The sequence below is a fragment of the Gadus morhua genome, chromosome 13, assembly GCF_902167405.1.
Source record: "Gadus morhua chromosome 13, gadMor3.0, whole genome shotgun sequence".
NCBI classification, from domain to species: domain Eukaryota; kingdom Metazoa; phylum Chordata; class Actinopteri; order Gadiformes; family Gadidae; genus Gadus; species Gadus morhua.
Window position 1 is genome coordinate 5,688,688 of NC_044060.1, and position 15,246 is coordinate 5,703,933.

Here is a 15,246-nt window from a genome sequence, read left to right on the forward strand (position 1 = left end):
GTCTGCAACCCACACCCCGTCAATGATGGGATTGTTCCCTAAACTCTCATCTGAACAGTTGACATAAGCACACCACACTCATCCCCTTGTCATGACCCCGTTGAACTGGTGGGAAGGCTCGAGCTGCACTCTAAATATACCTGGTCCTGTATTTATAAGGGGGGGTGTGAATGTGTCATATTTTAAAACCAGATCGCTATATCCATATTTGAAATGATTCAAATGTGGGAAATGTTTCTCTGTAACCGTTATCTTCCGGCCGTCTACCCGGAGATAGTTAAATGCTGAAAACGAGTTAAATGCTTTTATCAACTTTAGAAAACGACTCAAATGAGCAGTTGAGCATTAAGAAAAATACGATTTTCGAGATTGTGCCAGTGAGTTGGGTCGTCATCGTCAGTTCCGGTGTTCTGTTAGTAGGCGTGCGTCGCCCCCAGGTGGACGAATATAGAACATATAACCATTTAACTATGAAATTGTTCTTTGACGCAGCAATAACTACTACCGTCAGCGGGAAAAAAAGACCGAAATACAAAACTTAATGTAACATCAGAATGCTTTTAATCGTTTTTGTGCCAAAGTTTCCAAATACGATGATGAATACGACGACAATAAATGATGGACATGTTTTGCCTTAGAAATATTAAACACAAAAAACCTGAATGCCCCGAATAAAAAAACCTCTCAGCTCCTCCTTTTCTCATTGGTCCAGCCTCCCCGTGGTCTGGTCAGTGATTGGCCACGCCCGTGAACTGGTACCGGCAGAGCGTCTGCCGACGGGAGCAGACCTTGAACCGGTGCAGGCTCTGGAGGGAGAGCAGAGCGGACCGCTCCCTGGACAGGGACCCGGGCCGCAGGCTGAACACCTCCAGGTCGGGCAGGGGCCCGGACAGAGAGGGGAGGGCCCTGCGGTGGGGCCTCCCCTCTCCCTGCAGGGAGCGTGCCCAGGGACTCAGTGGCTCCCCGCCCGCCAGGGTAAGGGTCGGGGCCTGTGGCGGGCGATGTGCGGGGAGGCCGGGGGAACAGAGCAGAGTCACGGGGACCAGGGCCACCCTGTCCTGGCCCTGGCTCAGACCCGGGTGGCGGGCCCTCGGGCCCTCCGGAGGCCCTCTGGAGGCCCTCGGGCCCCCAGGGGCCAGCGGCGCCGGGCGCTCGGGCGCTGACCTGTGGTGGGAGCGGCTGCCGAGACCGGGGGGTCTGCCCCCCGGGCCGGGGGGTCCGCCGCTCAGAGTTCTCCCGTGGAGCCGGCTCTTGAGGGACAGCGACGGCAGCGGCGTCCTGAGGTCGCCGGAGGAGGGACGCTTGGTACCCGAGGGCCGGACCCTGGAGGCGGGGCGAGGCCTGAGGCCGGGGGGCTTATCTGTGGTGGGGGCCTGAGGAGGCCTGAGGCCGGGGGGCTTATCGGTGGTGGGGGCCTGAGGAGGCCTGAGGCCGGGGGTCTTGACTGCGGTGGGGGCCTGAGGAGGCCTGAGGCCGGGGGTCTTGACTGCGGTCGGGGGGGTCTTATGGACGACGGGGGGCGACGGCTCCACAGAAGCTCTAGGAGGAAGCGGGTTAGGACAGGAGGGGGGTTTACGGGGCGCCGGTCGGGACGGGGCCGGTCTCAGTGGAGCTCCTTCCACCAACAGGTTGGTCCCGACGTAGTGGGGGACCTCCACAGCGGCCTGTGGGGACAGAACACAGAGGGGGGGGGGGGGGGTACAGGCCGGTGATGGAGTAGGGGGATACGTTGAGGTGTGTTCTGTGGACACACCGCAGTGGTGGAACGAGCCCCCTGCCGATGTCAGGACCACCACTAAAGACTCAAAACTCAGTTGTTCACCTAGACTCTGCGTAGCCTCCCCCTTAGCCCCCCACACCCCTCTTACGCACTTACTGTATGTTGCACGTCATGGCACTTAAAACTAGTACTTTGCATGGTGTAGCATCCTATCCTAGCTATCTTTGCTGCATACGGGGAATGGGTTAACCTAGTGATTGTTAGTGCTTGGCACTTGGTTCTATGAACATCCTTACTGTTCCTCTTTCTTCTGACAAATTGTACTTATTGCAAGTCGCTTTAGATAAAAGCGTCTGCTAAACGCCCTCAATGTAAATGAACCGCCCGGGAGCTAAACGACCAGCGTGTGACGGTGCCGGTGTCGGGTGACGGTGTCGGGCGACGGTGTCGGACGACGGTGTGGGGCCGATGGCGTCCCCCACCTGCTTGTAGAGGAGGTAGAAGCCCCCGGTGTCGGCGGCGGGCTCGCCCCTCCAGTCGAGCACCACCCGGAGCGTGTCGAGCTGCACGGCGGGGCAGAGGCGCGCGGTGGCGACGGCGGAGCAGGCCATGGTGGGGCTGGCGTTGATCTCCAGCAGCCAGGGCCGCAGGTCGCGGCCCAGCATGAAGTCGGCGCCGTACAGCTCGAAGCTGGCCCGGCGGGGCTCCACCAGGTCCTGGGCCGTGCGCATGGCGCGGACCACCGCCTGCTGCATGCCCGGCACGGCCAGCACCCCCCACTGGGAGCCGCCCAGCCCCTGGTCCTGCAGGTAGGCCCGGAACTGGGAGCAGGACCACATGTTGTCATCTGGCAGACCCGGGTGGCGCGCCCGCGACGGAGCGAAGTGCTTCTGGATGGAGTTGTTGCACAGGTGGACGGAGCTGGTGGGGGGTGGAGGAGGAGGAGGTGGGGTTCAGGAGAGGGGACGAGCGGAGAGGGTCAGTGTTGTTTACAAAGCATGGTCGTGTGTAACCCTGGGGCCTCATTACAGAAACTGGGGGAAACCCGGGGGCGGACCTGTCGAGGGAGGAGATGGAGTAGGGCTGCGTGGAGAAGCGCAGGTAGCACTCGTTGTAGAACCAGATGGTGAGCGGGTTCCAGTCGGTCACCAGGAACCACTGGCGGATGTCGAACTTGGTGCCGTAAACCAGCAGGGGGCGCTCCAGGTACTTCTGCACCACCCACTTGCTGTCCTTGATCAGGGTGGAGTCACTGTGGACTAGGGTCAGGATGTCCTCCAGGCGGTTCATGCACATGATGCCTGCAGGGAAGGGGGGGACAACACAGCCCCCCACAGGAGAGGAAGGGACATGGTCAAACTCACCCTGAGAGAAATGCAAAGTACTATTTTTAAGTGCATAAGAGGGTAATACAATCCCATATTGCAGAAGTACTGAGGCCAGTTCTTATAAATACAACTTTTGTTCGCTTTTATAACTTCCCACGGGGGCCTGATTAACTAAAGACCGTCGTAGAACCACGAGGGGGGAGGCTCACCCCGTCCCCGGGACATGGCCCCTGGCTTGACGATCCAGACGTTGTGCAGGCCGTCTGTGTCCAGCTGTGGGCAGACTTCATGCAGTCGGCTCAACATTCTCCGGCAGCGCTCCACAAACTCCACGGCCCCCTGGATCCGAGCTCCTCCGCTGCACAGACATTCACCCTCAGTGCATGGCAGTACAGACCCATAGCGGTGCCGTTAAAGTAGTATTAATGATAGTTTACTGCTTTAACGGCGCCGACAATCCAAATATCCAGTCGAAACTAGATGGAAAAAAGTGTGTCGTTCAAAACGTGACGCAGCTTTTACTTCTTCGCCACCTACAGAGTTTGTTATGTACGATCATTCTAAAACCCCCATGTTGTTTCCCGTAGACATTTGACCGATGGAACCAGGAGCCTCGGAGGCGGGACTTACTCTTCAGAAGTCTACACAGACCCATGGCGTGGCTCCAAATCAAGAATGTGCTAACACACGTCCGGAACGTCCCATGATAACTGCAGCGGGGTTAATAATCAAGACTCACTGCACCACCAGGTAGTAGTCGCGCAGGAACTCTGTCCATTGCTCTCCCGTCAGCGAGGTGAACGTTTCCACGGTGACATCAATGTCACCATGTTCCAGGCTGTTGAGGAACTCCTGGCATACGTGCAGAGCACTGTCGATCATTCCTGCATCGACGAATCGACGCGCTTGCCGCCTGCATTGTCTTTTCCCACCTGGACGAAGGGAGACCGTTCTTATAAAACACGACGTCCAATGAGCTGAGGGATCTTAAAAACACGCAAAACATGTGGTCAGGGCCCCTCCTTAAAACGTTTTGGATATACAGAGCACAGCGTATTATTTGTGTGGATTACCCTTCGGTATCTAAGTGTCCTAAGTGTGCATTACCCTTCGGGGTCTCAGAGACACTGTCCTAAGTGTGCATTACCCTTCAGGGTCCTCAGTGTGCATTACCCTTCAGTGTCTCAGAGATGCTGTTTCAGTGTTCATTACCCTTCAGTGTCCTCAGTGTTCATTACCCTTCAGTGCCTCAGAGACAGTCCTCAGTGTTCATTACCCTTCAGTGTCTCAGAGACAGTCCTCAGTGGGCATTACCATTCAGTGTCTCAGAGACAGTCCTCAGTGGGCATTACCCTTCAGTGTCTCAGAGACAGTCCTCAGTGGGTATTACCCTTCAGTTTCTCAGTGTGCATTACCCATCAGTGTCTCAGAGACGCTGTTTCCGTGTGCATTACCCTTCAGTGTCTCAGTGTCCTCAGTGTGCATTACCCTTCAGTGTCTCAGAGACGCTGTTTCCGTGTGCATTACCCTTCAGTGTCTCAGAGACGCTGTTTCCTTGTGCATTACCCTTCAGTGTCTCAGTGTCCCCAGTGTGTTCCTGTCTATCACCAGCGTCCAGGCAGCTTGACTCCACCACATACTGCAGCAGACTGCTGCAGGCGGTCCTCCTGAAGTCCTCTTCAGGACGACACACAGACACACAGAGACACACACACACACACACACACACACACACACACACACACACACACACACACACACACACACACACACACACACACACACACACACACAAAGAGACACAGACACACACACACACGCGGAGGAGCTGAAAGGCGCGTCGCACAAGGCATGGGTCTGCCAAAGGACCAATCGTGAAGAAGCATGGAGCCGGCTCTGCTTCTCGAGCGTACCTATGAAGGCCTGCTTCTCGTCCTGAGCCCCCAACCGGTAGCAGCGTGGGAAGAAGCTGTCGGGGTCGGCGGTGTCGAACCACAGCAGGTTCTGCAGGTTGACGCACAGCCCCACCTGGAGGCCGACCAGGGGTAGGGCTTTAGACCCATTGGATTTAAGTGGTGCAAGGTAAGATGCTGAATTACCCATCATGCAGTTCTTGAAAGAGAGGAGAGACCTTGGTGGTGAACGTGCCGGAGTTGGCGTAATGGTTGGTCATCTGGTCCTTCCTCAGAGACTTACAGTCGATGGTGTCCCTCCTCATGGTCCACAGCAGGCTGGCGGTCTCGTTCCGCACCAGGCGGGACTGAGACAACACGGGGAACATCGGTCCTGACCCGGCACTCAGAAGGAGGACGTTTGTGTTCAGTGGGTCGCGAGCTCTCTGCCCGTTCTGATCTTACCATGAGGTTGTACATTCCGTCCACTTCCTCCTCTCTGTCCGCCTCCTCTGAAAGCACATGACCCGCACGTAAAGGGGTGCGCCTCTGTGTGTCTGCTTCTGTGTGTCTGTGTCATTGTCAGTGTCTGAGTGTGTCTGTGTCTGTGTGTCTGTGTGTGTCTAGACCCAATGTCCACAGTGAGACGATCCCCGAAAACCTACAACATGCAAACCTTCCAGCACCGATTAATATCAGGAAAGTGTGAAAACACCCGACTGAAGAGTGAGTCAGCGGAATATTAAGAAGGACCCCTCTCACCGGCCCCCAGGCGGCCCTCTGGGCCCTCTGCCCTGTCCTCCTCCCCGTCCTCGTCTCCTTCCCCCTCCTCGTCCCCGCGCTCGCTAGGGGCCTTCTGAAAGGGCGGGGTCAGACGCCGCTCCACCCAGCCCCGGGCCCTCAGGTCGGCCCGCACCACGGGGTACGGACCCTGGATGGAGAACACCTTCCCCTGCTGAGGAGGGGAGAGGAGGAGGAGAGGAGGACATTTAGACAGGACCCCCTTAGACAGGGCCCATTTAGAGAAGATGCCTGGATTACACATTTAGACAGGACCCCTGGATTACATTTAGACAGGACACCTGGATTCCATTGAGACAGGACCATGGATTCCATTTAGACAGGACCCCTGGATTACACTTAGACAGGACCCTGGATTACATTGAGACAGGACCCTGGATTACATTTAGACAGGACCCTGGATTACATTTAGACAGGACCCTGGATTACATTGAGACAGGACCCTGGATTACATTTAGACAGGACCCCTGGATTACACTTAGACAGGACCCTGGATTACACTTAGACAGGACCCTGGATTACATTGAGACAGGACCCTGGATTACATTTAGACAGGACACCTGGATTACATTTAGACAAGACCCCTGGATTACATTTAGGCAGGACCATGGATTACATTTAGACAGGACCCCTGGATTACATTTAGACAGGACCCCTGGATAACGCTTAGACAGGACCCTGGATTACATTTAGACAGGACCCTGGATTACATTGAGACAGGACCCTGGATTACATTTAGACAGGAATCCTGGATTACATTTAGACAGGACCCCTGGATTACATTTAGACAGGACACCTGGATTACATTTAGACAGGACACCTGGATTACATTTAGACAGCCCCTGGATTACATTTAGACGGGACCCTGGATTACATTGAGACAGGACACCTGGATCACATTTAGACGGGACCCTGGAGTACATTTAGACAGGACCCTGGATTACATTGAGACAGGACACCTGGATTACATTTAGACGGGACCCTGGATTACATTTAGACAGGACCCTGGATTACATTGAGACAGGACACCTGGATTACATTTAGACGGGACCCTGGATTACATTGAGACAGGACACCTGGATTACATTTAGACAGGACCATGGATTACATTTAGACGGGACCCTGGATTACATTTAGACAGGACCCTGGATTACATTGAGACAGGACCTGTTCAGAAGTCGCTCACCTTGACCGCTCGCTCCGCCAGAGCCTTGGCGGCCTTCAGCCTCTCCGGGTTCAGGACCGGGAGGCTGAGGAGGACGCTGCTGCGACGCCCCTTCGCCCCCATCGGAGGGGCCCCCGGGGTCTCCAGGGTCCCCCTGCTGTCTGACCCACCACAGGTCCACTGGGGTCAGGAGAGTCTCTCAACGTAGGGGGAACTCTACTGAAAAGGCGGATTTAAGTAAATTATTACTTAATCCTTCTCCTGACGTGAATTAAAGTATATTATGATTGTTATTATTACATCGTTATACATCGAGGCATTTCATTTACATAGGGCATTTAGCATACGCTGTTACCCAAAGTGAATTTAAAATAAGTACAATTTTCATTTGTATACATTAATATATACTTGACAAATAAATTAATATAACGCAACATACTTCTTACACAAGCACCACATAAACACAATTAGAGAACAGACTGCCTTCAATCAAAGACAATTTGCTAATAGGCCTGAGGCAACATGTTAGACAAATAAAGCTTTTGAATTTTTTTGTTTTTTAAATAAACATAGCCAACTATAGTAGCCAAACATGAACCAAATGGCTTAGACCAGGTGGCCTAGTCATTAGAATAGATAACATATTAATAAACATATTATGGCACTACTGTGACCCCCTACTGTGTGCGATGCGGTTCAAACCTCAGTGCCGTGTTGACATGCTCTCCGTGGAAACCCGGCTCAGGTTTCCCTTTGAACCAGCGGGCATGTACACTCTCACACACACTCTCAGAGATGCTGATCCCGCTGTGTGCTGAAGAACGTCAACAGGTGGAAGAATTAACTCCTCAAACAAACCGTCAAAATATGAAAAATTATATTTCTTAACCAGTTATCGCCCTATGCACCTAATATTCACGGGTCAGTCCATCATCCACACATGCAGGGTTCACCTACCAACGTAGCGTGACCCGGCTGCATCGTGCATGCGCAGTGGCGCCCAGGCTGCCGGAGTTTGTCCGGTCACCATGACAACAGGACGCAACGCAGCCATCCGTTTGATTCAGCGTTATACTAACGGTTTGGTTAATTCAAACGTATTCAGTTTAACGCTGAGATTAGGGATTATTGTAGATATCTAGTTCACCGTCACCGTGACACAGATTATAACCCATTAAAATAATATAGTACATAAAATAATATTTATTAATGGTCCGGACCCAGGCATAGTTATTGTTGCCTCTTGGGCATGAATATTAAACAACATCATTATTTTCAAACTCTTATTATATGGAAACTTTGAGTGTTTATTTTCAAGCCTCCAAAAGTAATTCCTCGATATCTTTCTAATACCGTACTGAACATCACGTTACTCATATTTACTCCACTCCCTATCAAATTTGACCTGTTTCTCATATGTTCCACCGGGTGGCGGTAGAAGCGTGGTCCCTTCTGGTTTTCGGTGTTCCACACCTTGTTTATCTTTTGTATGACTTGGAATAGGGAGCAGGCAACATCGTTGTGCCGATCTCATCTCCCCAAAGACTCGCGGGATGTGAACGAGGAGCTCGTAGAGGCTCCACCTTGAAGTGCTACAGCCCGTGTGAAATCAGTTTTTAACCAGAGGATAATACAAACACCGACAAGTAGAATGCATGTCAAAGCTCCTATTGAAACCTCAAACTCCCACCATCAGTCCCAGCAGGCAGCGTTGCAGCCTCGTCCTGCGCGCTGATTGGCTGAGGCTGAATGATGCTGGCTGCGCGCTGTTGTCCGCGAGGAGCGAGGAGGAGAGCTCAGAGCACATCCCAGTGCCACGGTAACACAGCGGGGGGCATCTCTAGTATCTCTGTCTCTACGGGAAAATGTCCACGTTCACCGTCTCCAGGGATATCAACATGAAAGTCACCCACCGGGTGTGGATCGCAGCCTAACCCATCCAGTGACCACGCGGCTCCCTGAAGGTCTAGCGGACACACAGCGCTCACCTCTGGACTCCGAGACCCGGACCGACGGGTACCATGCCCACTGTAAGCGGCGAGAACGAGAGCATCCTGAGCTATCAGGTAAAGTTGGAAATGCACGCTTTGTCTGTCATGTCCTGGATCAGATTCACGGTCCTTGCACGGGCCACAGTTAGATCCCCACCGAGCCGATAACCGCTCAACACCAAGCTCCACACCGCTCCACAGCAGGCTGTTAAGAACCAGACCACCGCTGAAATGCGGTCGGTTCTCCTGTGTCGGAAACGCCCGGCGGGCCTGTCTGTCTGTCTATACTCCGCTCGATTCTGTTCCGACCGAGGTCCGGTCCTGTCTCAGATAGAGGTTTCAGCCGATAAAAGCTTTCATCTCTGAATAGTGGTGAACGTGTAATGAGTTCGATCCAGCCAAGGTCCCGGGTACCCGGTCCAGGTACCCAGATACCCTGGTGTAGGTACCCGGGTACCCGGTCCGGAGGCGCGGGACGCCTCATCCTTCAGCGCGGGTTCTGTTGTTGTTCTAGCGACACGTGCAGTCAGAGCATCACGGAGGAGAGCCTCCGTGGGACGGAACGTTATGTTAGGTTATGTTACGGTATTCTATGCTATGTGAGGTAATGTTAGGTTATTAAGTTACGTTATGCTATGCTATGTTAGGTTATGTTCTGGTCTGTTGTCAAAGCGTTTTCCCCTTCAGAAAGCCTATTTATCTGCAAAGGATGTACAATATAAATCATCGGTACGTGAGAACGAGCTCGTCTTCATAATGATAATAATAGCCTACTGGACTCCTTGTAGCGTTTTGAAACCCATTAGAGGCATTAATAGGCCGACGAGGTGCACCGCATCGCTCCGTGTGTTTACGACGCGCTTGTTAGGGAACAGCGCGCGTGTCCTAAATTACCCTCAAATGACCTTGACGCCTGCTGACGCCTCCTCCTGGTGCCTCCTCCTGGTGCCTCCTCCTGGTGCCTCCTCCTGACGCCTCCTCCTGATGCCTCCTGAGGTCTCCTCCTGATGCCTCCTCCTCCTTGACGCCTCCTGAGGTCTCCTCCTCCTGACGCCTCCTGACGCCTCCTGAGGTCTCCTCCTCCTCCTGATGCCTCCTGACTCCTCCTGACACCTCTTCCTCCTGAGGCCTCCTCCTCCTGACTCCTCCTCCTCCACACTCCTCCTGACGCCTCCTCCTCCTGCCTCCTCCTGACTCCTCCTCCTCTTGTGGTCTCCTCCTCCTGACGACTCCTCCTCCTGACTCCCCATGACTCCTCCTCCTCCTGACTCCTCCTGACTCCTCCTGACTCCTGACTCCTCCTCCTCCTGACGACTCCTCCTCCTGACGACTCCTCCTCCTGATGACTCCTCCTCCTGACTCCTGACTCCTCCTGACTCCTCCTCCTCCTGACTCCTCCTGACTCCTCCTCCTCCTGACGACTCCTTCTCCTGACTCCTCCTGACTCCTCCACCTCCCGACGACTCCTCCTCCTGACTCCTCCCCCTCGTGACGACTCCTCCTCCTGACGCCATCCAGTCCCCGGAAACCCGCCCCCGTGAAGTTCGCCGGTAGAGGCCATTCTTTGCAGATATCTTCCAGTGTAACACGGAGGTGGGGCGTGATATATTCGTCTCAGAAAACGACCGTCACGTTTGGGTGGAAGAGGCAGAGGAAGGCGTGAGATCGGCGTCATAGCTCAGGGCAGGCTATCCCTTCACAGCAGCATTCGTTGCTGGTTCTCCAACGTCCAACGACGTCTTTGTGCTTAGATGGAGTGGAGACGACCCAGAGAGGATCAGAAGGGTCTTGGAGCGCAACTGATGAGGATCAGACCCCCGTTTGTTTTCAAAATGCTAGTATCAACTCTCCCTGATCAACATCTAACGTGGAGCTTGGTTTCCATGACTTCGGTCAGGATCATACCATCTCAACCAGGTGGGGACACGTCCCTCATTCTCGTTTGTTATCCCTCCCAGCGGTTTAGTCTTGTGTGTGTTGTTTAGCATCAGTACGTTGATCGGTCATGAGAGTGTATCTCCCCAGGGTGCCCCTCTTCCAGGAACATATCGGGGACAGAAAGAGCTGTTTCCCAATATCCACCATCCAATGTTGCTCATAGTGGCAACAAGGAGAAGGAACACAGATCACCTGTGTTTTGGTGGGTTCTATTGGCAGTAGTGGTCAAGTTTAACACTCACATGTGTTTAGCCTACAGTGGGTCCTCCATAAGGCGTGGGCCTGGGAGACTCAGGGCTTGTTGTACTCCGAAGAGAACCCGTGCTTTTATTTGCTGGCGGCAACACAAACAACAAGGGAATGAAAGGCGTTGCATCGATTCCCCAGGGACCAATGCCATGCGGCACTTTAAACCTCACTTAAAAGTACAGAGGACACTGGTGACATTGAAAACACTTCTGCCATGGTCGTACTTCAAAGTAGTTTATAGTTCACCAAAACAAAGATAAACAACAGTATCCGGATGCTTCTTTTGCCCATATGACGAGACACAGGATGATTGGTCCAGGTGAATCCAAACAAGGAATGATTGGTCCGGTTGAATACAAAGATCATGAAACAATACAAACAAAGCACAAAAACTAAAATATAAAAGAAGACACCAGTGAGAGGAGTCTGTAAAGTTAATGAATATATGTATGCAAACATATCTTTCAGTGTTCTACATAATCGATATAAATCCAGTAAAAGGAAGTGCTATACTTTGTTAAATTCAACATGAGGACTTTTCTTTTTGGTGACTATCCAAGGAATATGGTAGCATAGTGTCCCTTAAAATAGGAGATGAACTGTGGTCCCTCCTGTTGTGTCCGGGCTCAGCCCGTTGGGACATGACGGAGTTGGCGAGGTGTGAATCTGTAATGGAACACACAGAAGCACAGCACTGCTAATTCTGTTGGACAATGTGAACGAGCGCTTCCAAGAAGTGTCGGACCGTTCTAAACGGCTGAGAGATAATTGGTACAGGAGACTGAAAGGTGCCTTCCTGATTGGAACTTTCACTTTAGCTCAATGCGATTCAAATGAAGTCCTACAATGCACCCTTCCTCCCCGTCTGTCCAATAAGACTCGCCTCCTTTTGGAGGCGAGTCTTGTTAATTCTGCACTGATTTCATAATTGAGTTACCGTATTGGTGGCAATGAATGGGTTGAGGATGTACTGGATGTACACTTCCTGGATAATGTGGTCAAACTCCTCCCCTAGCAATGCCGGAGTGCTTTGAAGGATCAATTTGTTTCCCCCTTAATTACACGTCATGTGATTTGATCATCCTCGTTTCCTGTGACACATTCGATGAGCTTCAATACCACAGAGCTAATACCGGCCACTGTGATTGGCCCAGCCTCAGAGCATGTGCAGGGAGAGCGGGCAAGGAGGTAGTCCAAGAAAACCCTCTCACAAAAACACACGCCCGGCTCCTCTCGCTTACAGTAGCCTCTTCAAACCCGTTCTCCAGTAGCCTCCGTCAATCACTCCCCGACTCGTGTTTGCTCCACCTCCTCCCCCCCCCCCCCCCCCCTCGTGTTGTGGTGCTGCGTTGTGGTCGTGTTGCGACCGGTCTTACCAGTGCATGGCTCCCTGGTAGGACCGGTCCTACCTGGGACCAGGGAACGGCCCCATGCGGCGGGCCTGTGTGGCGGGGCAGAGCGGCCGTGCGGCGGGCCTGTCCCTCAAGACACAGAGGCCAGGCTGGAGGTGACAGGCCCAGTGTTCCTGAGCAGGATACGCTGCTCTCCTGTCAGTTCAGCATGCCTCGGGCGCCGGAGGACAGACGCAGACACGCCGGGAGCGGATCAGAGGAGCGGAGAGAGAGAGAGAGCGGAGAGAAAGAGAGCAGAGAGAGAGAGAGAGAGAGAGGAGAGAGAGAGAGAGAGAGAGAGAGAGAGAGAGAGAGAGAGAGAGAGAGAGAGAGAGAGAGCGGAGAGAGCGGAGAGAGAGAGAGCGGAGAGAGAGAGAGAGCGGAGAGAGAGAGAGAGAGAGAGAGAGAGAGCGGAGAGAGAGAGAGAGAGAGAGAGAGAGAGAGCGGAGGGAGAGAGAGAGAGAGAGAGAGAGAGAGAGAGAGAGAGAGAGTGGAGGGAGAGAGCGGAGAGAGAGAGAGAGAGAGAGAGAGAGCGGAGAGAGCGGAGAGAGAGAGAGCGGAGAGAGAGAGAGAGCGGAGAGAGAGAGACAGAGAGAGAGCGGAGGGAGAGAGAGAGAGAGAGAGAGAGAGAGAGAGAGAGAGAGAGTGGAGGGAGAGAGAGAGAGAGAGAGAGCGGAGAGAGAGAGAGAGAGAGAGAGAGCGGAGAGAGCGGAGAGAGAGCGGAGAGAGCGGAGAGAGAGAGAGAGCGGAGAGAAAGAGAGCAGAGAGAGAGAGAGAGAGAGAGGAGAGAGAGAGAGAGAGAAAGAGAGAGAGAGAGAGAGAGAGAGAGAGAGAGAGAGAGAGAGAGAGAGAGAGAGCGGAGAGAGCGGAGAGAGAGAGAGCGGAGAGAGAGAGAGAGCGGAGAGAGAGAGAGAGAGAGAGAGAGAGAGAGAGAGAGAGCGGAGAGAGAGAGAGAGAGAGAGAGAGAGAGAGCGGAGGGAGAGAGAGAGAGAGAGAGAGAGAGAGAGAGAGAGAGAGAGAGAGAGTGGAGGGAGAGAGCGGAGAGAGAGAGAGAGAGAGAGAGAGAGCGGAGAGAGCGGAGAGAGAGAGAGCGGAGAGAGAGAGAGAGCGGAGAGAGAGAGAGAGAGAGAGAGCGGAGGGAGAGAGAGAGAGAGAGAGAGAGAGAGAGAGAGAGAGTGGAGGGAGAGAGAGAGAGAGAGAGAGCGGAGAGAGAGAGAGAGAGAGCGGAGAGAGCGGAGAGAGAGCGGAGAGAGCGGAGAGAGAGAGAGAGAGAGAGAGAGAGAGAGAGAGAGAGAGAGCGGAGAGAGAGCAGGGAACCGGAAGAGAGGAGGGAGGAAGGGGAAGAGCAGAAGAGATGAGTGACAGACGGAACGAGAGAGAGAAAGGGCAAATTAGGGCCGCTTTAGGGCCGGTGAACATTTGTAGCTCGAGCGGTGAAGAGTCAGGGGGTGAGAGGGGGTGAGAGGGTGAGAGGGTGAGAGGGGGTGAGAGGGTGAGAGGGTGAGAGGGTGAGAAGGGGTGAGAGGGTGAGAGGGGGTGAGGGGCTGAGAGGGTGAGAGGGTGAGTGCAGCAGCCATTAGAGTAACGTCTAATGGTCCCCGATCAGATGTGGGCTGAGCACAGTCAGTACAGAACCACAGGGGGGTCCGGTGACCACGGTGGGCTTTAATCGACCCGCCCTCCTCCGCTCCATCAATCACATTCTGACAGGCGGTGCTGCTCTCTAATAAACGTCCAACCCGCCAAAGAGTCTTAATCCACAAAGGCACTCCAGTAAGTTTCACGCGACATACGTCTCATTCCATGCTGACTCCGTCTGCGTGTGATGCCGGGTGAGGGTCGAAGAACGGCTGTGGTCAGCAGATCCGCCGCCCTGCGTCCTGAAGCTCACTTCAGGCTCATTAGAACCCACCACCGGCCCCCTGGGCCTGAGGGTAGGTAACTGCGTTCTGCTCGCCCCTTATTGATCGCCCCGCCCGGCCAGCACAAAGGGCCTGCTAATGATCCCTGCTCCACTGTTCGCTGGCGTGGAAACTAATTGAACTTCCTGTAAACACTAGGCTGGCTGTATGGTCATGGGTTGTTATGGCTGAACTTCGCTGCGTCGCTTGAACTTTGATTCTGATTCATGCAACCGACGTTGGTGGAGAACGATGTATTAAATATTCAACGCATTGGAGAAGGACGTCAGACAAACTTTACTGTCGAATCGATTCTTACTCAAATGTACGCAACAAGTGGAAAGTAGAAATGGACAGCAGAGCGGCCTAATGTTTGCCGAGGGAATAGGCCGGGCCCCATCAGATTATCTTTATGTTTCAATGCTCTGAATGCGTCCCCAGTGGGTGAATAATCCTCCTGCCGTTTATCATCTATTCTCCGAGCCAGAAAATGGGAGGGCATCCACTGCCAATCCACTGGTTACGGAGCATCTCTCCGCTCAAACACAAGCCAGCCACCCCCACGCCAGCCACCGATGAGCGGTGAGCTCTGAACATCTCGTATGTGGCGGAGATAATTCAAGGACAGGCGGCCATTTTGGGCGGCAGCTGCTGAGTCCTTTGACGGTGAGCTCGTTCCGAGCTGCGGGAGACAATAAGGGTCTCCCAGCTGGAAGACAGGAGCGAAGCAGAAGACAGCGTTGCCCGGTGACGGAGGCAGCTCGCCATCAACAAATAGTTAGCTCTGCCGGGTCGGAAAATGCAGTCCCATGATAGCTCTGTTACACGCACCCATGCGGTCACAAAGCAGGCGACACCCGAGAGCTCTCT

General features: G+C 53.6%; 2 protein-coding genes across 3 annotated transcripts in view; one reads left to right on the plus strand and one right to left on the minus strand.

Annotated features, from left to right (window-relative positions):
* Positions 1-538: 538 nt before the first annotated feature.
* On the minus strand, positions 539-7,905 carry ttll3 (tubulin tyrosine ligase-like family, member 3). 2 transcript variants are annotated; one of them, XM_030375884.1, is made up of 13 exons: positions 7,815-7,905; positions 7,609-7,720; positions 6,928-7,125; positions 5,703-5,895; positions 5,406-5,452; positions 5,180-5,308; positions 4,962-5,076; positions 4,615-4,725; positions 3,788-3,980; positions 3,258-3,406; positions 2,778-3,021; positions 2,203-2,641; positions 539-1,664 (listed from the first exon to the last, which is right to left on the minus strand). In XM_030375884.1, the coding sequence occupies exons 3-13, from the start codon at positions 7,027-7,029 to the stop codon at positions 729-731; spliced, it is 2,658 nt and encodes an 885-aa protein (XP_030231744.1). In that variant the 5' UTR covers positions 7,030-7,125; positions 7,609-7,720; positions 7,815-7,905; the 3' UTR covers positions 539-728. The 2 variants fall into 2 exon arrangements, with proteins under 2 accessions (XP_030231744.1, XP_030231746.1); XM_030375886.1 differs by having other exon boundaries at positions 6,928-7,122; positions 7,609-7,884.
* A 384-nt stretch (positions 7,906-8,289) lies between these two features.
* The window catches only part of slc4a8 (solute carrier family 4 member 8), a 35,983-nt gene continuing 29,026 nt past the window's right edge, over positions 8,290-15,246 (plus strand). Inside the window, exon 1 of the mRNA XM_030375889.1 lies at positions 8,290-8,972. Within this exon, the coding sequence (XP_030231749.1) occupies positions 8,928-8,972 (45 nt within the window). The 5' untranslated portion in view covers positions 8,290-8,927. The remainder of the gene's footprint in view (positions 8,973-15,246) is intronic.

What these genes read in the sequence shown, in the direction of transcription:
- ttll3 (XM_030375884.1), bottom strand. Translation starts at nt 7,029, where the DNA reads ATGGGGGCGAAGGGGCGTCGCAGCAGCGTCCTCCTCAGCCTCCCGGTC. An exon ending in CCGGCACGTTCACCACCAAG is followed by an intron (nt 5,077 to 5,179) that starts GTCTCTCCTCTC and finishes GTCGGCCTCCAG; the next exon opens with GTGGGGCTGTGCGTCAACCT. An exon ending in GGACACTGAGACACTGAAGG is followed by an intron (nt 3,981 to 4,614) that starts GTAATGCACAAG and finishes CCCTTCGTCCAG; the next exon opens with GTGGGAAAAGACAATGCAGG.